Source organism: Microcaecilia unicolor, chromosome 14 (genome assembly GCF_901765095.1).
Source record: "Microcaecilia unicolor chromosome 14, aMicUni1.1, whole genome shotgun sequence".
NCBI lineage: Eukaryota > Metazoa > Chordata > Amphibia > Gymnophiona > Siphonopidae > Microcaecilia > Microcaecilia unicolor.
The window spans coordinates 37,265,093-37,293,085 of NC_044044.1; the positions used below are offsets into that span (position 1 = coordinate 37,265,093).

General features: G+C 43.3%; 1 protein-coding gene across 1 annotated transcript; it reads right to left on the reverse strand.

The window, feature by feature from the left end:
- Positions 1-102: 102 nt before the first annotated feature.
- OAZ3 (ornithine decarboxylase antizyme 3) lies at positions 103-27,967 on the reverse strand. Its single transcript, XM_030186873.1, has 6 exons — positions 27,838-27,967; positions 26,633-26,753; positions 26,335-26,425; positions 11,901-12,073; positions 9,871-9,956; positions 103-414 (listed from the first exon to the last, which is right to left on the reverse strand). Exons 1-6 carry the CDS (start codon positions 27,965-27,967, stop codon positions 236-238), a joined length of 780 nt encoding a protein of 259 aa, XP_030042733.1. The 3' UTR covers positions 103-235.
- Positions 27,968-27,993: the final 26 nt, after the last annotated feature.

Sequence of the window (27,993 nt, forward strand, 5' to 3'; positions counted from 1 at the left end):
TGCCCTGTAACAGCCCGGGTGCTGTCTGTGTGGTTTGACTGCTTTTGCTCCAGTAGCGTAAGGGGCTGGTACTGGTCGTTAGTTTTAGTAGAGGTTTTGGTCATGGAAGCCACTTTAACATAAGCCAGGCAAAGTCCCGATTCAGTGGTTAGCAAAGGTTTAATCTGAGCACTAAGTCATCAGCTCTAAATCACTATAACCAGCAGGATGTGGCCATTTGTAGCTTCACTGGTGCTCAGGGAAGTGGCTGCTGCCCTCTCTCTGCTAGGCTGAGGTTTTCTGCTGCCTTGGAGGGTGCTGAGTCTCTCTCCAATACATATGCCATGAAGATGGTGTCGGCCCAGGGTGGCACGGAGGGGTGACCAGCTTGAACTACTTCAAACCCCATATAAGCAAATGCTCTCAGCAGCTGTCCTGTGAAATATGACATAAGCCACACAGATTAAAGTGTAATGTGCTCATGTGATAATACTTTTCCCTCTCGGCCTACTAGAGTTCAATTCTAGCTGAAGTGGGTGAAAGTGAGGGCCTACAAAGCTGATCATAAGCTGTGGCGACTTTTTGCCAGCCTTGGGTGTTTGGTAATTCTTGTGATTCACAATAAACATATAACCACTCACAATAGTATAAACCTCCAGACACTTCAATCATATCCTCACACATCTATAAAGGCTTGCAAAAATATGTCTGTTATTGAGATGGCCTTGAGATTAGTAGCAGGGAATGGTGCCTACTAGTTGGTTGCTTTGGCTACTGTTGGAAGGATACTGAGCTAGATGGACCACTGGTCTGACCCAGTATGGCTGTTCTTAATTTGTTTGTAATGCCTTTTTAAATTGTAAACTTGGGCACAAGCGCAAATATCCAGGGAGCCAACACCAAAAAGGTAATCTTCCTAGTTTCTACAAAATGTATATTTGCTGGTGAGAGAACTGAAAGATATCCCGCACCTTCCAATCTCAACATTCTCAAAGGGTCTACGAGGCTTTGCTGCCATAACAAATTCTGGGCTCATTATACCTGACCTTTAACCACCAGTCCAGGGAGCCCTGGGAGAGAGAAAGCTCAATCCCAGCCTCATAAAAGAAAGGGTCAGTTCTAGCAAACCCCCCCAGGTCCAATAAAGTTGCTCAATCAGCTTTCTATGCCCTCTCACTAGGTCATGCTTCAGAGCCCCCCTCCTTACTCTGGTTTCATATAACTATTAAATAACTTTGTGCAGGACAGCGTTACCATCTTATCAGCAGGAGCTCCCCCAAAACTGTCAAAACCCAGTACCCCTTGCCCTTGACAGTCATTTTGGTCTGGGCATTCTCTGTTTCCTTCAATTCCTCCTTGTGCTCATGAATGGAACCTTGTCCCGAATGATGCACTGTCACCCTCTCCTGACAAGTATGAGAATCAGTCATCGGAAGCATTTGCTTAACTGAAATTTGTCCAAAAATTGGTAGAACACTGTCTTTATCCCAAAACTGAGTAGCAAAAAGGATTTCAGATCCATACTTCACTGTTAGTCTCGAACTGTAGATCTCTACGATCCAAAATAGAACTAATTTGAGATCTCATTCCTTCGGATCCAAAATATTCTGTCTGACGAGGAATATCTCTTTAACTGTCTTCCAGATGGTTATGATGTACTTTACCTCTTAAGATCATCAGAAAAAGGAGGTGGATTGGCCTTCTTTTATTCACCGGAATATCAATTACTTGAATTATCTTTTCCATCTCTCTATCCAGAACTACTCATTGCTAAAACAAATACCTCTCTTGTCATCCTACTTTGCTACTGTCCTCCGTCCCTTCCTCAAGCAAAACGGGAATGCCTCTTTTGAGGCATTAGTTGAAGCCACTATTCGTTACCCTAACATCATTATACTCTGTGATTTCAATGCCTATGTCGATACGCCTGCGCTTTCACGCACACATTTCTTAACATCTCTGCTTATGGACCTAAATCTTCGTCAATGGATGAACTTTCCCACACATACAGGCGGTCACACCTTGGATTTAATTATTTCCCGGCAAGACGCCACCATCTTTCCAACTAATTTCTCAAGAGCCAAAATCCCCTGGTCAGATCACATAATTCATTTTTCTATTACTCTTCCTGCACCTAAATCAAATGCAATCTCCCATGTTAAGAAACCTAGGTGCCTGGCTTGCATGGACCCGCATCACATCTCCTCTTCTCTTTTCCACCTGAATTTGATTCTCTTAATTTCGACAATATGGCTACCACTATACATTCTTCTCTCTCGGCAGCTCTCGATGAGATTGCACCCTTGAAGGTACTGCATTTTTCCAAATCAAAACAAAAGCAGCCTTGGTATCACAGTGGCCTTTGTCTGCTGAAACGACAACTTCGTAAATGTGAAAAAAAAATGATTACATGCAAAATCAAATGAGGATCTCTTATATTTTAAATCCAGACTTAGAGATTACAATTTTCATTTGAAAAAAGCAAAATTAAATTATATTAATGAACGGCTACAAAAAGCCCCAAGCTTATCAAAAGAGTACATAAGTACTGCCATACTGGGAAAGACCAAAGGCCCATCAAGCCCAGCATTCTGTTTCCAACAGTGGCCAATCCAGGTCACAAATACCTAGCAAGATCCCAAAAAAGTACAAAACATTTTATACTGCTTATCCCAGAAATAGTGGATTTTCCCCAAGTCCATTTAATAACGGTCTATGGACTTTTAGGAAGCCGTCCAAACCTTTTTAAAACTCCGCTAAGCTAACCACCTTTACTACATTCTCTGGCAACGAATTTCAGAGTTTTTTTTTTTTTTTTTTTTTAATTTTTATTTAATCATCAAAAATAACATGAAATGTTATTTACAGAAAAAAAAAGGAAAAATAAAATAATAATATCAATTATACATAGGTAAATTTACATCTTGTAGACCACGACTTAAGGACAAGATACAAGGTAAAAATTTCTGAGTAAACTCATAGGGAAAAAAAAAGCAAACCAAAGGGCAGAGGCATATGGAACACCCGCAGCCGGAGAACTCAGCACTTTCACTCTCTATTGGTCATCCTGGGTTAATCTTTCACTACTTTCTTTGGCTGATAATAATTCTCTCAATTTCTTGGGTTCCATAAATATATAGTTAACAGAGTCCAGGGATATTATACAGCGACATGGAAATATTAACTTAAACGAGCCCCCTTTTGCAAGGGTTCTGGCTTTTAAATTCAAAAACTCCCGCCGACGGGCTTGAGTCTCCCTGGTTAAATCAGGGAATATACGCACAGTTTCCCCAAGAAATTTATCATTCAAATGATGAAAATATAATTTAAAGGTATTCATCTTATCCATTTCAAGTGCAAAGGAAACTATAAGAGTAGTTCTCTCTGTTACCAATTCTATAGAGTTTTCCAAAAACTCTGTTAAGTTCATCTCAGGTTGTTGTGGTGAAGGATTCAAAGGATTAGACTTTCTTCCAGTTATGTATTGAAGCCGAACAATAGGAGGGAATCCCTCAGGTGGAAATCCAAGTATTTCTGTGTAATATTTACGCAGCATCTCCATAGCTGGAATTAGGGGCGACTTGGGAAAATTAATAAACCGCAAATTATTCTTTCTCCCTTGATTTTCGAGAGATTCTAGTTTCCTCACTAGAACCTCTCTATCTTTAACCACTGTCCCTGCAAAATTCTGAAGAGCAGAGAGTTCAATCTTTAAAGATTCCATTTGACCTTCTTGGATTTGCATTTTCTCTGCAAACTGTTTTTGAACTTGTTTCACATTATCAAATTTTTGAGTGAAAGAGTTAGTTACCTGGGAGAGTAGGGAATTCATACCCTGGATAACATCCCATATAGAGTCTAACGTTACCACTTCAGGTCTCTTCACCTCCCGAAATACCGGTGCAACTCTCGTTGGAGTGGGGGTAGACGTGGACAAAACCCCCCCAATCGGGGAAAGACCACCAACTAGGCCTCCTGAAGGCAGTAGAATCTTCTCCACTCTGGGCGTTCTATCCGTCTTCTCCGTCGGGGTCATAATGCTTCCGGGTCGTGGAGGAATGGTATTCCCTGGCGGACTCAAAGAGATCGCCTCCGCGCTGTTTTCCGCCGATGTCATCACGGAAAGCTCCGAAGCGGGCCCCCGCATAGCCAGCGGTTGAATCCCGAACTGCTCTAAGACTGCTTGGCGAGGAGGGGGAACACTCCCAGGTACGGAGGCCAATCCCTTGGGTTTTCCCTTCCGTTTCCCCATGACCAGCACAGGGTACGGATCCAACTTCTCGTTACACAGTCTAGTGAGTCGGGAGCTCAAACACGCACGTCTGCTCTATTCGGCCATCTTGTCCCACCAACTAGCCGAATTTCAGAGTTTAATTACACGTTGAGTGAAGAAACATTTTCTCCGATTCGTTTTAAATTTACTACATTGTAGCTTCATCGCATGCCCCCTAGTCCTAGTACTTTTGGAAAGTGTAAACAGACGCTTCACATCTACCCGTTCAACTCCACTCATTATTTTATAGACCTCTATCATATCTCCCCTCAGCCGCCTTTTCTCCAAGCTGAAGAGCCCTAGCCACTTTAGCCTCATTGGGAAGTCGTCCCATCCCCTTTATCATTTTCGTTGCCCTTCTCTGCACCTTTTCTAATTCCACTGTATCTTTTTTGAGATGCGGCAACCAGAATTGAACACTATATTCGAGGTGCGGTCGCACCATGGAGCAATACAAAGGCATTATAACATCCTCATTTTTGTTTTCCTTTCCTAATAATACCCAACATCCTATTTGCTTTCTTAGCCGCAGCAGCACACTGAGCAGAAGGTTTCAACGTATCATCAACGACAACACCTAGATCCCTTTCTTGGTCCATGACTCCTAACGTGGAACCTTGCATGATGAAGATATAATTCAGGTTCCTCTTTCCCACATGCATCACTTTGCACTTGCTCACATTAAACGTCATCTGCCATTTAGACTCCCAGTCTTGTAAGGTCCTCTTGTAATTTTTTACAATCCTCCCATGATTTAACGACTTTGAATAACTTTGTGTCATCAGCAAATTTAATTACCTCACTAGTTACTCTAGGTCATTTAAAAATATGTTAAAAAGCAGCGGTCCCAGCACAGACCCCTAGGGAACCCCACTAACTACCCTTCTCTATTGAGAATACTGACCATTTAACCCTACTCTCTGTTTTCTATCTTTTAACCAGTTTTTAATCCACAGTAGAACACTACCTCCTATCCCATGACTCTCCAATTTCCTCTGGAGTGTTTCATGAGGTACTTTGTCAAACGCCTTCTGAAAATCCAGATACACTATCAACCAGCTCCCCTTTATCCACATGTTTGTTCACCCCTTCAAAGAAATGTAGTAGTTTGGTGAGGCAAGATTTTCTCTATTTTCCAAAAACTAACCAGAACAAAATAGCAAAAAAAACTTGCACAAACCTTCTCTATGCCCATCTGCTGAAGTACTAGCTCAGTATTTTGTTACCAAGATTCAGAAACTTGTAGATACTTTGCCAATTTCTCAAGCCCCACAACTAATGTCTCCACCACCTAAATCACCTATACCACTATCTCAACATGTTTACTTTCAATCCCCATTACCTTCATTAAACTCATCTTCAGGTCAGCATTTGACACCCTATCTCTAGTGTCGCTTTCAGAAATGATTGAATCTATGCATATTACTGTTCGCTTGATCCCTTACCTTCCAACTGGTTCACGTTTCCTGAACTCAATCTATTGCCCAAACTTCTGCTAGTTATCAGTATCAGTCTCTCATCTGGTAAAGTGCCTGAATTTTGGAAGATGGCAATTCTACAACCTATTTTAAAGAAACCCACTTTGGACCAGCAAAATCCCGCTCACTACCAACCAATATCAAACTTGTACTTCATCTCCAAAATATTAGAAAAAGCTATTTTCTCTCAGCTTTCCATCTATGCTGAAAAATGTTTGCTCTCCATCCAAAACAGTCGGGCTTTAGACCTAACTTTAGTACCAAGACAGTATTAACGTCAGTTCTAAATTAAATGTATTCTCATTTAGATAAGCACAAAGCTGTTCTCACTATATCTCTCAATCTTTCTGCAGCATTCGACTTGGTAAATCACGAGCTACTATTATCACTCCTTTCCTCCCTAGGTATTGGTGGAACTGTTTTTGTGTGGTTCGTCTTTTTTTGTCAAATAGATCTTTTATGGTAGTAACAAACTCATCCACTTCTCCGTCCCACACCTTGAGGTGTGGTGTTCCCCCAGGGATCAGTCTTATCCCCACTTCTCTTTAATCTGTTTCTAAGCCCTCTTGCTATACTGATTCAATCAACGGGCACCTCATTTCATTTTTATGCAGACTATATCCTTCTGCTTTTCTCTACAGACCCATACAACCCATTTCTTGGTCCACTTCAGGCCTGTTTGGTACAAATTTCAAGTTGGCTAAATGATCACAAAATTAATACTGAATAAAGACAAAACAGTAACATGTTGTATTTCCGGTGGGCTATCCATCCCTTCAACTCCTTTGAATCTTTTCAATACTTCAATCAGTTCAGTTGAAAGTTTTAGATACCTTGGTGTCACCTTGGATTCTTGCTTGACTTTCTCCCCGCAAATTTCCGCTCTCTGTAAAACAGGCTTTTTTCTGCTTTGACAACTAAGGTCTGTTTGTAATTACTTAGACAAAAAATCTTTTCATTCTCTGGTTTTGTCCCTTTTTAATTTCCCCAAGTTGATTACTGCAACGTGATTTACTTGGGTTGTTCAAAAGTTAACTTGAAGTGACTTCAATTATTACAAAACACCACTGTCAAACTCATTTATTGTGCACGTAAATACGACCATGTTTCTCCTCTGTTTCAAAAACTTCACTAGCTGCTTGTGTATAAATATTTGATTTTTAAATTACATTCACATTTAAAGCTCACAGAATTGGTTTGTCTCATTACTTATCCACATTCACTGTGGCAATGGCCTCATTACTTATCCACATTCACTGTGGCAATGGAATCTACGCAGGATGCAAAGAACAACTCATAAAGAAACTTCAGACTGCCCAAAACACAGCAGCCAGGCTTATATTTGGAAAAACACAATTCGAAAGCGCCAAACCCCTCTGAGAAAACTACACTGGCTACCAATCAAAGAACGTATTGCTTTCAAAATCTGCACCCTGGTCCATAAAATTATCTACGGCGAAGCTCCACAATACATGACAGACCTCATAGACCTACCAACAAGAAACGCAATCGGATCATCACGGACATACCTAAATCTCCACTACCCAAGCTGCAAAGGACTCAAATACAAATCAACCTATGCATCCAGTTTCTCCTACATAAGCACACAACTGTGGAACGCATTACCAAAAGCTGTAAAAACAATGTACGACCACCTAAACTTCTGGAAATCACTAAAAACCAACCTGTTAAAAAAGGCATACCCCATTCACCCAACTTAAGTGCCTAAACCCTGCAACACGATACCAAAGCTTGTAATAGACTACTCATAACTCAATGATACCAAAGCTTGCAATAAACTATTCATAACTCTTCCTCTCTATGATTCCCAATATGACTATAACACATGAACCTTATCCGACCACATTAACTCCTTGTATTTGTTTCACTACCAGAGATGGCGAACGCCTCTACGGGACAATGTAAGCCACATTGAGCCTGCAAATAGGTGGGAAAATATGGGATACAAATGTAACAAATAATAATATTCTACTGTTCATCTGTTCCGCTCCATAAATGACCATCGTTTGATTCTGCCAAAGCAACCACAACTAGAATTTACCTGTCATCACGCTTTCTATTTCCTGGCACCCTCTTACTGGAATTCTCTTCCACTTCCCATCCATACAGAAACATCTTTCAAAGTTGAAGAAAGCCCTAAAAATATGTTTTTTTTTAGCAAGCCTTTAGTCAGATATAGATAGATTACTTGGGTTGGGAGTGTGTCACTTCAGCTGGCACAGATTGCTCCTTTTATTCTTTTCTCCTCTCTCTTGAATTAGACTCACTTGTCCCTCATTATTCTACTAACACAACTAGAATACCCAGGGTCGCTGAATACGTACGAGCAGACACTTCACATAAATGTCTTGAAGTTCAAAGCGGTTTTCAATGTTCTTTGTGCATTTTCAGAACAGTCAACCAAGTAGTCATGTTCTACATAAACAAGGGGGCTTGGGATCCCTTTCTCTCTCCCGTGAAGCTCTGAGGATCTGGACAGTGCAACTCAAAACAACTCTTCAAGCCACATACCTTCCAGGACATCAAAATCAGATGACAGACTCCCTCAGTTGCAAACTTTAGCCCCATGAATGTATGCTAGACTGCAACAAATATTATTTAATTGATGGGAAACTCCTGCAATACACCTTTTTTGCCTCTCTAGACAATGCCCGATCTTAAGACACTTTTGTTTCCTGTATCTGTGTCTAATTCAAGTGGCACTGGATGTATTTGCCAGCCGTTGGGTTCTTAGACCTGCTATATGCGTTCCCACCTTTTCCTCTAATCTCCAGAATCCCACAGATGATTTGTTCAGACAAAGCTCAAGTCATTCTCATAGATCCTCATTGGCCCAGACAAGTCTGGTTCCTGCACGTGCTCAGACTTTCTGTGGATCAACTAGTTCGCTGAATCATCATCCAGTGTTTCTCACGTAGGATCAGGGTCGAATCTTTCATCCTAATAGCAGGAGTTTTACTAACAGCTTGGATTTAGTCTACTCCTCACCTCCTAAAACCTCTATAAAACAAGTCCTTTTAGTATCAAGAAAGCCAGCAACCTGTACATCATATCAAACAGTTTTTCCATCTGGGCACAATCTCAAGGGGAAGATCCTGTTATGTGTACTCCATCAAGCATCCTGGAATATCTTCTTCCCCTTTCAGAACTAGATCTATGTCGGTTTGCATCCATTTGGCAGCGATTTCAGCCTATTACTGTGTCTTCCCAGATATCACTTGCTACAAATCCTATTGTCTGCTGTTGAAGCTACCCCACCAACATAGGACCTCAACGTTTTAGCTCGGCCATAACAGTAAGAAGAGTCGGTGAACTCAAGCTCTTGTTCATTATATTCCCTATACTCAGTCCACTAACAGAGCACTTCTCCAAAATCATTCATCTGAACCAATGCATGGCTTTCCCTACATTTTTTCCACTTCCTATCCTACAGAACCTGTGTTACCTCTGGACTGTAGACGAGCACTGCTTAATGACCCACATCAACTGAAAGACTTAAGGAAGTCTTCCTATTGTCGTATTTACTCTTTAGAAGCTGGAGCTCTTAGGTTTCTAATGAATGTTGGCGACCGGGATATCAGGTTTCCCTTTGCTAGAGTTTGGCAGGCCTACTTCTTCATGGATAGGTCCCACACCAACTCAGAGTGGCATCTACAACAGACATTTGCAAGGCAGCAACCTCTGCCTATCAGTATGGACCTTCACAAAGCATTGTTGCTCTGCTCCTCCACCCATTCTAAATCCCCAGCCCATTGGTATAATTATAATTAATTGGCCCGCAGGGTGGGACTCGCCTTTGAGTGTGCCTGCATTCCCCTGCTGGGGTCTCCAAAGAAAGTGACGTTGCTTACCGGTAACAGGGATTCTGGGGAATGCAGCGAACTAGGAAAGCTTTCTGCACGCTGGGTTCTGTCTGCTGCTTTCACCTTAGAGTGTGGTGACATTCCCCTGCTGTCTACAGAGAACCCCTCTTACAGGTAAGCAACTTGCTTTACGTGCTAAAGTGCAGTACATTACAAGAGTCGATCACTATGCCACTCAGAGCTGCTGCTACCAACACTCGGAAGATGTGACAGCCCCCTGTGCTGGGCTGAGAGCAAAGAAAATCAAATCTTTTACCTCGGTCACTGCGTGTCTTCTCAAAATTCACAAACACATAATTAACAGCTGTCTGTTGTTCCACAAACTCCAGTACTGCAGTCAAGCTAGAGAACAGAAAAAGCCCTGAAGTTTACAGAAATGATTAACCTCCTTCTGTCCACAAGAAACATGGTAGCTTTTTGACCTAGGCATTGGGATCCCCAGAATGTATACAATAGAGCAGGGGTTCTTGACCCAGGCCTCAGGATTCCCATGGCAGAAGCAGTGCACGCAGCTCTCACATGCATATTCACTGTGGCTAGGCTGGAGGCTAGTTGCCTGCTCTGGAAAGAAGGAAGGGTTTCTCCTTGGTACTAACTTCCAGTCCCCCAAGGCTGCCAACAGGTCAGCCTTCCAGGATATCCCTAATTTATATGCACGAAATAGACCATCATACAATAGGTGTAGTATGTATGCAGATCTCCTTCATGCATATTCCCCTAGGGATTTCCTGGAAACCTGACATGGCAGCCTTCAGGACTTGGAGTGAGGACCAAGGCCACAGCTAAGTTGGGTTTTCAGACTAGTATTTTCAACCTGGTCCTCAGGACACACCCAGACAGGATTTCAGGATCTTCCCAATGCATATGCATGAGAGAGATCTGCATGCACTACCTCTGCTGTATGCAAATCTATCTCATGCATATTCTTTGCGGATATCTTGAAAATCTGACTGGCTGGGTGTGTCCTGAGGAAGACCCCTAGGCTGGGTTATGTCTATAACAGGGGTTCTGAACTTATTCCTTGAGACTCACCCAGCCAGTCAGGTTTTCAGGATCTCCACAATGAATATACATGAGATAAATTTGCATTTAACAAAGGCACTGCATGCAAATTTCTCTCATGCATATTCATTGTGGAGATCCTGAAAACCAGACTGGAAAGGTGTGTCCTGAGGACTGGGTTGAGAATCTGTGTAATCCTGTCCCTTGCCCCTGGGGAGGGGAAAACACTTCAGCACTAGAGGTTGGAATAAGAGAGACAATCAGACTTAGGTATAGGCGCAACCAGTAAAAATCTTTATTGTTATCTCACTAAGGCAATACAAAATAATTGTTCTCTCTGGAGCAGGTTGTCACACAGAAAAGCCAGGCGCAAAGACTGAATAACAAAACTGCTCAGCAAAACTTTCCTAGCCATCACATATATACTGTTGTGAGTTTCGTTTCTCCTAAATTATGTGATTTCTCCTAAACTAACTTGATCATATATGGATCTTGCTGTTTCCTTCCATCACACAATATAGTAATATACAAAAATGGCAATTTCCTGTATTCTACCATCCTGTCCTACTTGTGTTCACATGCACGCTTTGTGGCAATTGGCTAATTCCTTATCAGTAACGCGTGCTCCCAGCGTGCCAAAACCATGTAGCAAGCAAGTATTATGAAACACCTGGTGTCCTTCTTCTCTGAGCACATATTTCGGTTAGAACATCTTGGAGTCTGCAGAGTCCTCAGTCTCTCATCACCATCAAGGTTATATCCATGTGTATCTGCCATATATGGGCCGCATAGCCTCAGTTCCTCCTAAGTGTCACCTTGGCATGTAACATGTACTTTCCATGTACATGCAGCAGCAGGAAGAAACTAAAAATATGCTGACGACAGCAAAGCAAGGAAAACTAAGGGCCAACAGAGCCATGTTACAGGCCTAATAAAGGAAGGAATATACAAATCTCTGTCAAAAATATGAACAATGAATATGCATGAGAAAAATTTGTGGAAACTGACTCTCTAATACAGGGGTTCTCAACTCAGTCCTTGGGACATAATTAGCCAGTCAGGATTTCAGGATACCCACAATGCACATGCATGAGATAAACCTGTATTCGCTACCTTCAGTGTTTGGGAAAGAAGTAAGAACAGTTTCCCCTCAAGAACCCTTCCAAAATGCAACAAGCACCTCCCTTCCCCTTGCCCTCTTTGAGCCCACAGAAGTGTAAATGCATCAGTTGGTCTGCTGAACTCCCCCCCACCCCGGTGCCCATCCTGCCACAAGGCTCTCACCTTTCTTTGGTGCCTTGGTTCAGCACCCAGCTGGGGGTATCCAAGAAGAGTTTCTGATTGCTGAGTGTCCCGTGCCAGTGAACTAGTCTGCAGTTTCCTAATCTGAAGTGGAAGTCCAGCTGTATAGGGTGACTGGAGAGGAGGGTGTGTCCCAGAACAGTCAAATTTCCGTCCTACAATCCAGCATCCAAAGCAGAAGTAGTTATGTGGCCTAGGAAAGTCTACATGTTAACCCCCCTCTCCCTCCAGCAGCAGTGGGATAATGTCATTCTCACACATACATGCTTCGCAGTCTGGATCTCATTACCAAAACTTGCACACCCAGTGTTCTTTGGCAAGAAAGGGACATTTAAATGCTTTCCTAGAGCTGGCAGTAGTCCTGGAAGACTCTTCATTTAAGGAGGAGGCTGATCACTACAGGTTAGTTAAGTCTGACCCTTCAGCCAGGCCAGTGGTCCTCAAGCCAGTCAGGTTTTCAGGGTCTCCATGAAGAGATTTGCGTATAACAAAGGCAATGCATGCACATCTCTCTGGTTGTGCTAATCCTGGAAATCCGACTGACTTGATATAGCTCCAGGTGCGGGTGGAGAAGCAGTGGATTTTAGGACCTGAGGCAGCATGGTTATACTACAGCTAGGTCATAGATTACTCTTAATGACTTCTTTAGTGACCACAGCTTTCAATCAAAGGAGAGAACTAAGTGTGTGCTTAAATTTCAACAAAGCCTTTGGCAGGCAAATATACTGAACGTCTTCAGATGGGCCTTAAAGTGAATGATTGGGTTGGAAGCTGGGTGGGATGTGACAAAGGGATGAGGTAAATGGAGTTCATTCAGAGGATATAGTATATGATCCATCAGAAATTACAAATGAAATCAATTGCAGCCTCCAAATCATGAACTCATGGGCGGATGCATTTCAATTAAAACTCAACGCAGAAAAAAACACAATGCCTTATCCTCTCATCACAATATAACAAAAAAACAACCACTATAAACACCCTAAACTACACCCTTCCTGTTTCAGACAGACTGAAAATTCTCAGAGTTACAATTGACCGAAATCTAACACTAGAAACCCATGCTAAAAATACAACAAAGAAAATGTTCCACTCAATGTGGAAACTCAAAAGAGTAAAACCAATGGCGCTAAGCCACTTAGACTACTGCAATGCAATCTATGCCGGATGCAAAGAACAAATCACCAAGAAACTCCAAACTGCCCAAAACACAGCAGCCAGACTCATATTTGGCAAAATGAAATACGAAAGTGCCAAACCCCTAAGAGAAAAGCTACACTGGCTCCCACTTAAAGAACGTATCGCGTTCAAAATTTGCACCCTGGTTCGTAAAATCATTCACGGCGAGGCCCCGGTCTACATGTCAGAACTCATAGACTTACCAACTAGAATCCTGAATCTCCACTACCCCAGTTGCAAAGGACTAAAATATAAATCAACATATGCATCCAGCTTCTCCTACATAAGTACGCAACTATGGAATGCACTACCAAACGTCATAAAAACAATGCACGACCTAACAAACTTCTGAAAATCACTAAAAACCAGCCTGTTCAAAAAGGCATACCACAATGATCCATCCTAAATACCAGACAACAAAACGTATACTAGACCTGGATACAACCAAACTTTTTTATACTTGACTGCTTCACCTACTGTCACCAATTGTCACGCTTCTATCGGACTTCTAGGTAAGTGAGCCCTTGGGCCACTACCGAGAGCGGCAGGAGGAATCACCCAAACACAGGCAAACGGAACTAGAACACAGTGGACTGGAGCAAGGCTTCACCTACACTTAGCTGCCCTTCACCAAGAGTTGAGCTCCAGGCTGCAAGCGGTCGGCAGGACTTACCGGACAGGATAAGAAAGAGGAACTGCAGGACACAGCAGCCGGCTGACAAACAGCAGGTCACCCTAGAAACACGGTGGGGTCCCAAGTAGACAGCAGGCAGACGAATAGTCCAGAAACAAGCCGGGTCTGGGCAGGCAGCAGGCAGAAGAATAGTCCAAAAACAATCCGGGTCTGGGCAGGCAGCAGGCAGGAGAATAGTCCAAGAGACAAGCAGGGTCAAAAGCACAAAAGGGAAAAAACAGCACAGACACACTGCAACAACTCTCACCAAAGGAAACACCTCTGAGGACCTCTGTTGCAAGGCAAACTAGAGACCTACCCCAGGTGGTTAATAAAGGCAACCTACAAGGGAGGTCACTAAGTACGGGTACTGCTTGGTTCCAAAAAACTCCCAAAACACTCTGGAAGGCTGGAAGATCCAGACTGGACCAGCATATCTTCTGGCACATGAGAAACGGTAAGCCATCAGTTCCCAGCACCCGCCAGGTTTAACCTCCGGGGGCCGAGGTGTCTGTAAGCAAGGAACCTGAGCACAACCGTGACACCAATGAACTCTAACGCAATTCCACTTTATTTCACACTCCGGATATGAACTCTCTCTACTTAATTGCTTAACTCACTCTGTCACTTAAGAACTTTAAAGCAATACCACTTTGTATGTCTCACTCTGGAAATGGCGATCGCCATTACGGCATAATGTAAGCCACATTGAGCCTGCAAATAGGTGGGAAAATGTGGGATACAAATGCAATAAATAAATAAATATTACCAGTGGTGAGCCCCAGGGATCAATCCATGGTCCAGTTCTTTCCAGTGTCTTTGTAAGTGATTGTGCAGAAGGGTTATACTTAGGCCTCTCCAAAAAATTGATGTCCAGGCTCCAACTTATTATACAGAACACTTCTTCGGCCAGGCTGATTTTCAGACTATGAAAATTTGACCAAATCACACCCTACTTGAAACTACTAGACTGGCTTCCAACCCACAAGAGAATGCTATTCAAAGCTACCTGTCTATTTCTTCAAATTAAAGACTTTATATTTGGTCCACTCGACTACAACACCTCCTGAAATTTAATACTCCAAGCACAAAAAATGTTCGCTTCTTCAAATACTTCAGTGTTCTTTTTTTTTTCCATATCATTTTTATTGATTTTCTATAATACATAACAGTGTCACGAGTTACAACTTATCAAAATTTACTACAAGCAGCTGAAATTCTTAATACACTCCTGCTTCATTACCATTTACCTTCCCTGCCCCCCTCCCCCCCGATGTCATGGTGGTGCTGGATTCTGATCTTGAAATTGTTCATAGGGTTGCCATAGCTTGTCAAAGGCTCTCATTCGCCCTCTTCTTATGGCTGTTAGTTTTGCCATCTGATACATAAAGTCAATTTCTGCAGCACCTTCTGTATTTCAGGCAGCTGTGGTTTTTTCCAGTCTCTTGCTATTGCAATTTTGGCTGCTACCAGATATTGTGTGGCCAGCTTGTGTTGAGGTCCTGTCAAGGATACCGGTTTAAGATGTAGGAGGCAATTTTCCGGTACGCATGGGTAGGGACGTTGAAGCACTTTAGTTATCAACGCAATCACAGTCCTCCAATACTCTGTTATCATTGGACAGTCCCACCAAATATGCATGATCGTTCCTCTGGCTCCACATGACCGCCAGCATTCTCCTGATGTCTCTGGGTATATATGCTGTAGTCTATCTGGCGTATAATACCACCAGTAATATATTTTGAAGCCATTCTCAATTGCACTCTGAGCCATTGAGGGTTTAAATAAGTTACGGTAGCCTCTCTTCCAGCTCTCTCTTGAAAATATACATTGTAGTGTTCCCTCCCATCTATTAACATAAGTTACCTGGGGGTCTGTTCGTTGCAGCAATGCTAGGTATATGCGCGATACACTCCCCTTGCCCCCTCCCTTTCCCAGTGCTAGTTCCAGAGACGTTTCCCCCAATTCCAACTCTTCTCGGGCCCTGGCATGTATATAATTACGTACACAGCACTAAAATACTTGGTCTCTGGCCTGCAGCCCGTATTCTTCCTGTAATTCTGCAAAGCCTATTATCTTATCATTATCCCATAACTGACCCAGTGTGTGCAGTCCTGCTCATGTCCAGTAGGCTATCTCAGTAGCTCCTAACGGGAACCCCAGAGCCCTACGTATCCCTGTCTGATGGAAATATGTTCGCTCTGGGAACCAATGTTTCCTGATTTGGTACCAGGTGGACAGAATATGCCTTACTCCTATGGGTGTCCTTCGCCCTATATTCCTCAGTTCCTTATTTGGTAGCCACAAAATATCCCCCACTTTTCTCATCCCCAGCCAGGCCCTTTCCCAATGTAACCATTTTTTGTTCACTGCCGGATGCCAATCCGCTAATATTCTCAATTGGGCCACTTGGTAGTATAAGAAAAAGTTCGGGACTCCCATCCCCCCCCCCTCTCTTGCGGTTGAAACATTATGGCAAGCCTCATCCGTGATGGCCTTTTCCTCCAGATAAAAGCAAACATCTTTCTATTGAGGCGGTTAAAAAAACTCCGAGGGATTGGGATAGGAAGTGCCATAAAGAGATATAACAATTTCGGCATCATCATCATTTTAATGGCACTAATACGCCCCATCCACGAGATGCTTAGACCCTCCCATCTGTCAAGCTCAGCTAATAGTTCTGTTATTTTCATTGGAAAATTTGCCTCATATAGATCGTCCATTTTGGGTGTAATCTGTATCCCCAGATATTTGATAGATTTTGTGGCCCATACAAACGGGAATGCTGCTTTCATCTGCGCAACCTCCTGCCCAGGCACTGTGATATTAAGGAGTTCTGTCTTGCTAATGTTTACCTTGAATCCCGACCGTTCCCCATATTGCTTCATTAGCTCTACTGCCCGCCGCACCGATGGCTCAGGACTCGTCAATGTCATCAGAATATCGTCTGCACGAAAGGCGCTAACAAACCCTTTGTACTATTGCAAACAGGAAAGGCCATTCCACCCGATCAAATGCTTTTTCTGCTTCGATCGAGAGTACTATGGCTGACTCCTGTTCGTCTCTCATTTGCTGTAGCACATGTAGCAAGCATCTGGTGTTATCAAAGGCCTGCCGCCCTGATATAAAACCCACCTGATCTTCGTGTATTAGCTTGGGCAATATTATTTGCAACCTAGCCAATATTTTTGTGAAAATTTTATAGTCTATATTTAGGAGGGATATTGGTCTATATGACCCACATTGCTGTGGGTCCTTGCCTGGCTTGAGCAATAAGGTCATCGCTGCCAGTCACCAGGAATAAGGCAGCTCTTGCGCCTGATCAAAGGACTGGAAGAGCCGTACCAAGTGACATCTAACTCGACTATTTCAGCCGCATCGGTACCTGAATGCGGAGTACCACAAGGATCCCCCCTCTCGACGACTCTATTCAACTTAATGAAGATACCCTTGGCTAAATTACTATCAAATCAAAACCTTAATCCATACATTTACGCAGATGACGTAACGATCTACATCCCATTCAAACAAGACCTAAAAGAAATTTCCAATGACATCAACCAAAGTCTCAATATCATGCACTCTTGGGCGGACGCATTTCGGCTAAAACTCAATGCAGATAAAACCCAGTGCCTAATACTCACCTCACAACACAACAAGAAAGAATTCACCGCCATTAACACACCAACTCTAAACCTTCCTATTTCAGAAACCCTAAAAATTCTTGGAGTCACTATTGATCGATACCTAACACTAGAGAACCACGCGAAAAACACAACCAAGAAGATGTTCCACTCAATGTGGAAATTAAAAAGAATAAGACCTTTCTTCCCAAGGAGTGTTTTCCGCCACCTGGTACAATCAATGGTGCTCAGTCATCTAGACTATTGCAACGCACTATATGCCGGCTGCAAAGAACAAATAATCAAGAAACTCCAGACAGCCCAGAACACTGCAGCTAGACTCATATTTAGCAAACCAAAGTTTGAAAGTGCCAAGCCCCTACGAGAAAAATTACACTGGCTCCCACTTAAGGAACGCATCACGTTCAAAATATGCCTTCTAGTTCATAAAATTATCCATGGAGACGCACCAGCTTACATGTCAGACCTGATAGACCTACCACCTAGGAATGCCAAAAGATCATCCCGCACATTCCTTGATCTGCACTTCCCCAGCTGTAAAGGAATGAAATACAAAATAATGCATGCGTCAAACTTTACCTACCTGAGCACACAGTTATGGAACGCACTGCCGCGCAGCTTGAAATCGATATACGAAAGAACGAACTTCCGTATATTACTGAAGACACATCTCTTTAATAAAGCCTACCACAAAGATCAACAAATGTGAATATGCACAACGCGCACATCTATATTCAGAACTGTTTCATAATATCTGCTTGTATACTATGACTTCGTTTATTTTGTTTGTTTTATTAACATCATGCTGACCAAGATCCTGCAATACCAAATATTTATCTACTAACATTCTTCCACTACTCATGATGTATTGTAAGTCACTATGAGCCTGCAAAGAGGTGGGATAAGGTGGGATACAAATGCAACAAATAATAACAATAAGAGCGGTGCCAGAGTGGTTGCGTATAATTTGGACATTCTAGCTGGGAACCCATCTGGCCCCGGTGCCTTGGCATGAGGGAGCGCTCTGATCGCTTTCTTGATCTCCTCCAGCTCTATGGGCATCGAGAGTTTTTCTCTTTCCCCCTGTGACAACCGGGGCATCTCTATCCCTTGCAAATATTCATCTATATTATTGGGGGTTGCCTCCACTTTAGATTTGTACAAGTTGGTATAGAATTCATGAAAAGTGGCTTGAATGTCACCTGTTAGTGTGACCGTCTGGCCTTGTTGAGTTATAAGACTAAGTATCTGATTGCGAGAGGCCTGTTTTTTCAATTTGTTCGCTAATAGTCTACTCACTTTATCCCCCAGCTCATAATATTCCTGTTGCACTTGCTGCAGTTGACTAGCCACCTCTGCCATCTGTAATTCATTAAGTTGCATTCTATTTTTATGAAGCTCGGTCATTGCTTTCTTATCCCTGGGATCCGCTTTATGTTGTCGCTCCGCCTGCTCTATCTTCTTCCTTACTTCCCGTTCTTTAGCTTCTTTTATTTTTTTCAGATGGGCCTTGAGGGCGATTAGCTGCCCTCTCAGTACTACCTTTAGACCCTCCCAAAGGCTCACTGGGTGGATTTTTCCCACGTCATTAAACTCCAAGTATTCTTTTATATATTGTTCAATCTTCCCCACATTTTCCGGGTCGTTTAAGAGTGCCTCATCTAGACGCCAATATCTTTGCCCTCCCACTTCTCTCCCAATCCTGAGCCTTAGGAGGACCGGGGCATGGTCTGACCATATACGTATTTCTATTTGTATCTTCTGCATGGCTTGAGCCACTACCCCATCCCCCAACCAAAGATCTATTCTCGAGTAAGAATTGTGTGTGGCTGAGTAGAAGGTGTAGTCCTTGTCCTGTAGATGTGTTGCTCTCCATAAATCAGTCAAGCCCCACCTCTTCATAAATCTCTTCAAAATCTCTCTATCTTTCCTAGCATATCCCGCTTGTTCAGTTGAGTTGTCTAACTGAGGGTCTATTGTCAAATTGAAGTCTCCTCCCATTAATAGCTGACCTTGGACATTCTGTTGTAATTTTTGCTCAATTTCCTCCAGGAATTCGCCCTGCCCTTCATTAGGTGCGTATAGTGTGACAAACGTATACTGAGTGTTATATAGTGAAGCTACTACCTGTAGGAACCTGCCAGTTTTATCAGTTACAATTTTGATAATTTTCCAGGGCAGTGTATCCAAGAAGGCCATAAGTACCCCCCCTTTTTTTGATTTTGGCTGCTTGTTGAATGTATTACCACTGGGTATCTCCTATGTGCTATCAGTTTCTCATGACATTTCTTTAAATGTGTTTCTTGCAACATAATTATATCGCTTTTTAATCTCAGCATCTCTTTGAACATTCGCTTACGCTTTATTGGTGAATTGAGACCCTTAACATTCCAAATTACACAATTAAACATTCCCTGTATGTTCTTCCCCAATTTGCTTGCCTATTCAGCAACCACCAGACACTTAAACACTGTCCCCATCCCTTCCCCCCTTCCCTTCCCTCCCAATTCCAATGAAGACATGTCCCAATAACCTCTTGAGTCATGTCTATTGCTGAGAGGGGTGACGTCTCCCTTCGTCTCTCAGCTTGTTCTGTATGTCCTCCCCCAAGAAATGGTTTCTCTCACCATTTATCCGCTCCGCTGTTCGGCTCTATTCTTTCCTCCAGGGTTCGCTATTGCTCTTTTCACTTTCCCGTTTGTGGGTTCAATTGCTTCCCGGATATCTGTCCCTTAGGCGTCCACGGCCATGCGATACTCTTTGCCATTTGGGTTTGGTGGACTGCACTACACCTTCTTGTTCGTAATGGCGAGGGTCTTCCGCTGTTTCCATTTGCTTCAGATATTCCCGCACGTCCTCCAGCGATGCCACTCTCCTCTGTTTTCCCTCTCGGAAGAAGGTTAACGCAAATGGATACCGCCATTTGTATGGTACGCCCTCCTCTCTTAGCTGCGCTGTTAATGGCCGCAATTCTCCCCAACGCTTTAGAGTTATTGCTGATATATCTTGATACAGCTCGATCGGATAGCTCTCCCACATCAAGGGGCTCGCCACTCTTGCCCTCTTCATCACAGCTTCTTTAACTTTGAAGTCTGTGAAGCATGCCACTATGTCTTTAGGCTGGTTTGATTTTCTCACGCCCAATGCGTGATGTGCACGCTCTAAACGAACTGAGGTTTTATCATATGGTTTATCCTCTGTGGACAGTACTTGTGCTGCAATGGACTGCACTACCTATTCACAGTTGTTAAATTCAGGAGATTCTGGCACCCCACGGATTCTAATATTGGAGCGCCTGCTCCTATTCTCCAGGTCCTTGATTTTGTCCATGAGGTACCGAGCTTCTGTTTTTCTCTCATTAATTTGCTGCTCTACTGCCTTGATTGTTTCTGCTTGTTCTTCCTGGCCATTTTCAACCTCCATCACGCGATTGCCCAGCTCTGATATTTCTCCTCTTAGCTCCGAACTCAGCTGCGCAAAGTCCCTTCGCACTTCCTTGAGTTCCGTTTTTATTTCTTGAAACCACGTGCATAATTTCGCCCATACCTCCGGCTCTGCCGCCGTTCTTTCAATCAGCGAATCGCCTCGTGCTTGTTCTGGGTCTTTCTGCTCCGTTCTCGAGGTACGGGCGCCATTTTCTTCCATCATCAGCCCTCCATTTCTTTCCTTCCGCTGATATGAAAAAGCTGCTAAATCCGGCGTTTTAAGCTTCGGTTGTGACATCACTCAACTCCTCTTCATTTCACCTGCCGAAAACAGCTTCTTCCACCGTTCCCCTGGGGGTAGGAGCGCTAAATAATCGCTATTTTAAAGCTGATGGACAGGAGCTCCGTTTTCACTGCACCATTTGCTAGCGTGATGTCACTTCCTCCCTTCAGTGTTCTTTTTCCTTCAAAATCATTCCCCTATGGAACTTCCTTCCTACCTCAATCCATCTAGAATACGCCTATCTTACCTTTAGGAAAAACTGAAAACCTACAGTGGTGGAAATAAGTATTTGATCCCTTGCTGATTTTGTAAGTTTGCCCACTGACAAAGACATGAGCAGCCCATAATTGAAGGGTAGGTTATTGGTAACAGTGAGAGATAGCACATCACAAATTAAATCCGGAAAATCACATTGTGGAAAGTATATGAATTTATTTGCATTCTGCAGAGGGAAATAAGTATTTAATCCCTCTGGCAAACAAGACCTAATACTTAGTGGCAAAACCCTTGTTGGCAAGCACAGCGGTCAGACGTCTTCTGTAGTTGATGATGAGGTTTGCACACATGTCAGGAGGAATTTTGGTCCACTCCTCTTTGCAGATCATCTCTAAATCATTAAGAGTTCTGGGCTGTCGCTTGGCAACTCGCAGCTTCAGCTCCCTCCATAAGTTTTCAATGGGATTAAGGTCTGGTGACTGGCTAGGCCACTCCATGACCCTAATGTGCTTCTTCCTGAGCCACTCCTTTGTTGCCTTGGCTGTATGTTTTGGGTCATTGTCGTGCTGGAAGACCCAGCCACGACCCATTTTTAAGGCCCTGGCGGAGGGAAGGAGGTTGTCACTCAGAATTGTACGGTACATGGCCCCATCCATTCTCCCATTGATGCGGTGAAGTAGTCCTGTGCCCTTAGCAGAGAAACACCCCCAAAACATAACATTTCCACCTCCATGCTTGACAGTGGGGACGGTGTTCTTTGGGTCATAGGCAGCATTTCTCTTCCTCCAAACACGGCGAGTTGAGTTCATGCCAAAGAGCTCAATTTTGTCTCATCTGACCACAGCACCTTCTCCCAATCACTCTCGGCATCATCCAGGTGTTCACTGGCAAACTTCAGACGGGCCGTCACATGTGCCTTCCGGAGCAGGGGGACCTTGCGGGCACTGCAGGATTGCAATCCGTTATGTCGTAATGTGTTACCAATGGTTTTCGTGGTGACAGTGGTCCCAGCTGCCTTGAGATCATTGACAAGTTCCCCCCTTGTAGTTGTAGGCTGATTTCTAACCTTCCTCATGATCAAGGATACCCCACGAGGTGAGATTTTGCGTGGAGCCCAAGATCTTTGTCGATTGACAGTCATTTTGTACTTCTTCCATTTTCTTACTATGGCACCAACAGTTGTCTCCTTCTCGCCCAGCGTCTTACTGATGGTTTTGTAGCCCATTCCAGCCTTGTGCAGGTGTATGATCTTGTCCCTGACATCCTTAGACAGCTCCTTGCTCTTGGCCATTTTGTAGAGGTTAGAGTCTGACTGATTCACTGAGTCTGTGGACAGGTGTCTTTCATACAGGTGACCATTGCCGACAGCTGTCTGTCATGCAGGTAACGAGTTGATTTGGAGCATCTACCTGGTCTGTAGGGGCCAGATCTCTTACTGGTTGGTGGGGGATCAAATACTTATTTCCCTCTGCAGAATGCAAATAAATTCATATACTTTCCACAATGTGATTTTCCGGATTTAATTTGTGATGTGCTATCTCTCACTGTTACCAATAACCTACCCTTCAATTATGGGCTGCTCATGTCTTTGTCAGTGGGCAAACTTACAAAATCAGTAAGGGATCAAATACTTATTTCCACCACTGTATGTATTCGATGATATCGACTAATGAATGCAATATGTAATACGTTTACAGAAAATACAGAACCAATGAAATATCTAACTTAGTAGATTGTAAAACTGCTCTATAACTACTTGTGAAACATCCCCAACTCACTGATGTAACCCTAAGGACAACCACCTTACCTAATGTGAACCCCTTAACGGGGATACGGAAGTATACAAACTATAATTTGATATTGGTAAAGAAGGGGGGCTGGCTAGTAACGTTTGCCTCTTTGTGGATGTTACCAAACCCTGCAATAAGGCAGACACCCAGAACATGGTAAATTCGGTCCTCCATTGTATGCAAATAGATCTTGTTTTTTTTTAATTTACAAACTTTTTTTTATTGAAGCTTCAATTGAACAACTTTCTGGAATACAAAACTCCTAAAACATTTCAAACTCAATTTTACAAACAGTTCCATAGCCCAGTTTTCCCCCATTTAATCCCTCCCCCCTCCCCCCCTCTGTCCTTGATGAAACAACCCTCAGCCCTTAAGTACCATTCAGGATTATCTCCAGGGTGTGTCCATTCTTCTGCATTTAGGTTCAACCTCCCTCTACGCCTATCTGTAATCTTTTCCAAAGCCGCCACCACCCTAAGTTTCTCTATCCAATCTTTCCCCGAGGGACCGCCCTGTTGTTTCCATTTAAAGGCCACCAATGTTTTTGCTGCCGCCAACCCCATGCATTTGATCCTACATTGCCACCGTTTCCCTCTCCCATTTCCCCATCCCAATAGGCACCATTTCGGGTCACATGGGAATAGAGTGCCTAATGCTTTCGTGAGCATTCCTGTTACCTCTTCCCAGTATTTCTGTAGTATCGGGCATGCCCACCATATATGAAAGTACGTGCCTCTCTCTCATCCACATCTCCAACATGTATCTAAGGAAGTCGGGAACATAGCCTTTATTTTATCTGGCGTGTAATACCATCTGCTCAAAATCTTATAAGCATTTTCTTTTATGAGAACACAGATGGAGGCTCGTTTAACCTCCAGGCACACTCTTCTCCATTCAGCCTCTGTGAGCTCTGTGTCGAGATCCCGCTCCCAAGCTACCATAAATGGTAATTTTTCAAATTTGTAAATAGATCATATTTAGTATAAAGCTGTCTGTCTTGGCTTTCTCAAGGCCAAGTTAACAGACAGCTTTGCTTGGCCTAAAATAATAGGCCATAAACTTTAAAACCTTTGTTTGTTTCAAACAGACTCTGAATTAACACATATACATTTTCAGTGAAGGACAAGTATGAGTGATAAGTATTCGAGGGAGGGAGGTTACAAAGGGCAAATGATGAATATTTGAGAAAAGTACCAAAGAAATAGAATTATGTTAAGGTGACCTTAGTTGAAGAATACCAGATAAGTAAGAGAGAAACTATAAGGCATTAAGTGATTGGACAAAATTAGGCTTCAGTAATCTGACAAGCACAACTTGTAGCAGTCAAGTTTTGTTAAGCTTCCAACGGAAACAGAGAGAGCGAGAGAGAGATTTTATTTTCCTTATATTGAAATTTGGACTGATATAAGAATTCAATTTTCTGTAACACTGTGATAAAAGAATTTTTATTGTAACCATTTACTCTAATAAATTTTAGCATTATTATAAAAGAGAAAAACTAATCTCAAGAGTGTTTCCTTTGCCAGAAGGGCTTTCTTTCAGTCTTCTGTTTTGGTTAGCTTCCCTTTAGAGGCAAGAGGGTTGCTAATTGTTAATACAATCTCATACAATTTCACTGGGGAAATCCTGAAAACCCAACTGGGTTGCGGCCCTCGAGCACCGAGGTTACCCACCCCTGCTGTAAAAAGTGTGCATAAGATGAGGAAGGATGTAGTAAAACTCGAGGAATAACTAGAAGTTGATAGTTGGGATGTAATGCTAAATATTACAGGGTTATTATTCATTTGGGCTGCAAAAACCCCAAGAAGGGAGTGAAGTTCTTCTGTCTACAAAAGAAGAATGGGATTTAGTGATGATTGTAAGCACTAATCTTCAGGAAGCCCAAAGGATAAATAAAGCAAGGAGGAAAGCCAGGAGGATGCTTGGGTGCATAGGGAGAAGAATGGTCAGCAGGAGAAGGTAAATGAAAGGGACTCCACACCTGATGAGTGGCAAATAACATGGTCACTGATCTACATCATAAAGCAAACGGCCACAGATTTAAAGATCTCAATATGCATATACTGGACTTGGAGAAGGTGCAGAGAAGGGCGACGAAAATGGTAAGAGGGATGGGAGGACTTCCCTATGAGGAAAGGCTAAGACGGTTAGGACTCTTCAGCTTGGAGAAGAGGCGGCTGAGGGGTGATATGATAGAAGTCTACAAGATAATGAGTGGAGTGGAGTGGAGCGGACAGACGTGAAGCGTCTATTTACACTTTCTAACAATAATAGAGCCAGGGGACATAAGGTGAAGCTAGCACGTGGTAGATTTAAAACAAATAGGAGAAAGTTTTTCTTTACTCAGCGCATAGTTAGACTCTGGAACGCGTTGCCGGAGAATGTAGTGACAGCAGTTGACCTTGCTGAGTTTAAAGGGGGTTTGGACAGATTCCTGAAGGAAAAGTCCATTGAACATTATTCATTTCAATTTTTGTTTTGTTTTTGGGTTTTTCCCGGGTTCTTGAGGCCTGGATTGGCCACTGTCGGAGACAGGATGCTGGGCTTGATGGACCCTTGGTCTTTTCCCAGTATGGCGTGCTTATGTACTGGAGAGGGGAGAATATGATAGACATTTAAATTCCCCAATGAGGCTTTGGGTGACGAGGGTAATCTAATGAAATGTTTCTTTCCAGAAAGGGTGGTGGATATATATTAGATTTAGATTTATTACTTTCTTTCTTCTTCTTAATTCTACCCCTTTATTCAGAATACACACCAGTCTTGTCGCATAGGTTTGCTCCCGTAATGTCAGAAGCAGAGCATGTGCTCTGGATGAAGTATGAAGGCTGCCACACAGACCCCCACTTGCATTCCTTTACTCACTACTCAACACAGAGTTTAGGATCCTAAACCTAACCAGTTAAAATTACCTCCTCTCACCAACTCAGTCTGCCCTCCTAAAATCACAAGGGCCCAGGGCAAGATTTCAAATGAGTTGACCAGCATTAATCCTAAACTGGCCTGAATCTACTTACACTCTAGGCAAACATTTTACGCACTCAGCAGAACGCAATTCCCTTGAGCAAACCACAACCTCCCTGTGTTTAAACTTGGTCCCTCTAACCTTTCTGCTGTGTCGTTGCTATATACACTGCATCTGTAGCCCTGTCACTACGCAGTAACACTGTTCTTTAAGCAATGGCTGAATGCTGCAGTCCACTTACTGAATGAAGTTCCTTTACTGTTGACGGATCTTCCTGGCCACTCCTGGCAGGCTGTGGCCTCCACTCAGGAACACCAACAGCACGGCCGATGCTTCAAGTGCTCAGAAGCACTATCCATGCTGTAAACACAGCAAAGCAACACATCAGAAAGGGAGCGACTGTTCATTTTAAACACTGCCATTATCAAACAAATCCTCCAGAAAATCTACAAGTAACAGAGTGAAAATGTTTTCGACATGTCACAGGACCAGTGTTTATTTTTCTAAGCAACAGGCTACATTCCAGGTTACAACCTTACAGAGTAACTGCTCCTAGGCTTTGAATGGAAAGTGTGAAGCTCTGATGAGGCTGGAAAAACACAGTGAGGCATGAGACACATTGCAGAGATTTGAAATCTAACAAGACTTGAGTCTTCACCCCTAAACAAGAAGACAGCAGAGGATTAATGCAGTGGGCTTTAATCCTGGCAACCTGGGTGCAGCTCCTTGTATCCTTGAGCAAGTCACTTAACCCTGTATTGCCCCAGGTACAAAATAAAAAACCTAGACTGTGAGCCCTCTGTAGGGTCAGACAAAGTATCTGCACTATAGAAATGATAGTAGTAGTAAATAAAGCTGGAGAAAGAATCAACATTGCAAGGACATGAACTGCATTCAGACCATATGAAAAGCACCAGATAGTTGTGGCAAGCACCTTGGGAGTGTCTGAGGGTAGTTGACACTAGGACTGTCAGTGGATAGAAATGTTATCCCTGCCTTCTCTCAGCTCCTAAAAAGGCTGTAGCCAGCACCGTAGAACTGTCACCGGCCAGCTCTGGAACTCTTTGCCGGAGGAGGTGGTAACAGCAATTAGCGTATCTGGGTTTTAAAAAAAAGTTTGGACAAATTCCTGGAGGAAAAGTCCATAGTGTGTTTGTAGTATGGAGTGTTGTCACTGTTTGGGTTTCTGTCAGATACTTTTGGAAAAGAGGCTGCTGGGCTATATGGACCACTGGTCTGGCTACTCTTATGTTAAGAATAGTCGCTGCCAGAGGACGTGGTATCAGCGTATCTGGGTTTAAAGAAGGTTTGGACGAGTTCCTGGAGGAAAAGTCCATAGTGTGTTTGTAGTATGGAATGTTACCACTGTTAGGGTTCCTGTCAGGTACTTTTGGAAAAGAGGCTACTGGGCTAGATGGACCACTGGTCTGGCTACTCTTGTGTTAAGAATAGTCGCTGCCAGAGGACGTGGTATCAGCGTATCTGGGTTTGAACGAGTTCCTGGAGGAAAAGTCCATAGTGTGTTTGTAGTATGGAGTGTTGCCACTGTTTGGGTTTCTGTCAGTACTTTTGGAAAAGAGGATACTGGGCTAGATGGACCATTGCTCTGACCCAGTATGACTACTCTTATATACTCTGGAATTGGCTGCCAGAGGACGTGGTATCAGCGTATCTGGGTTTGAACGAGTTCCTGGAGGAAAAGTCCATAGAGTGGGTTTGTCATGTTGGCCCAGCCCGTCCTTACCTTGGCAGCCTGGCGCGAGGGGGGCGAAGGGCTCGGACTCTGCACCATTCAACACCTGGCAAACGGCCCGTCGGCCGGGCACTGACTGGCTAACAGGGGTGGGCGGGGCTGGCACCAGACCGCAGCGCATTGTGACGCGCTCACACGTCATCAGCC

What these genes read in the sequence shown, in the direction of transcription:
- OAZ3 (XM_030186873.1), bottom strand. Translation starts at nt 27,967, where the DNA reads ATGCGCTGCGGTCTGGTGCCAGCCCCGCCCACCCCTGTTAGCCAGTCA. An exon ending in CCTCGCGCCAGGCTGCCAAG is followed by an intron (nt 26,754 to 27,837) that starts GTAAGGACGGGC and finishes CTTCTTGTTTAG; the next exon opens with GGGTGAAGACTCAAGTCTTG. An exon ending in GAAGACACGCAGTGACCGAG is followed by an intron (nt 415 to 9,870) that starts GTAAAAGATTTG and finishes CATATTTCACAG; the next exon opens with GACAGCTGCTGAGAGCATTT.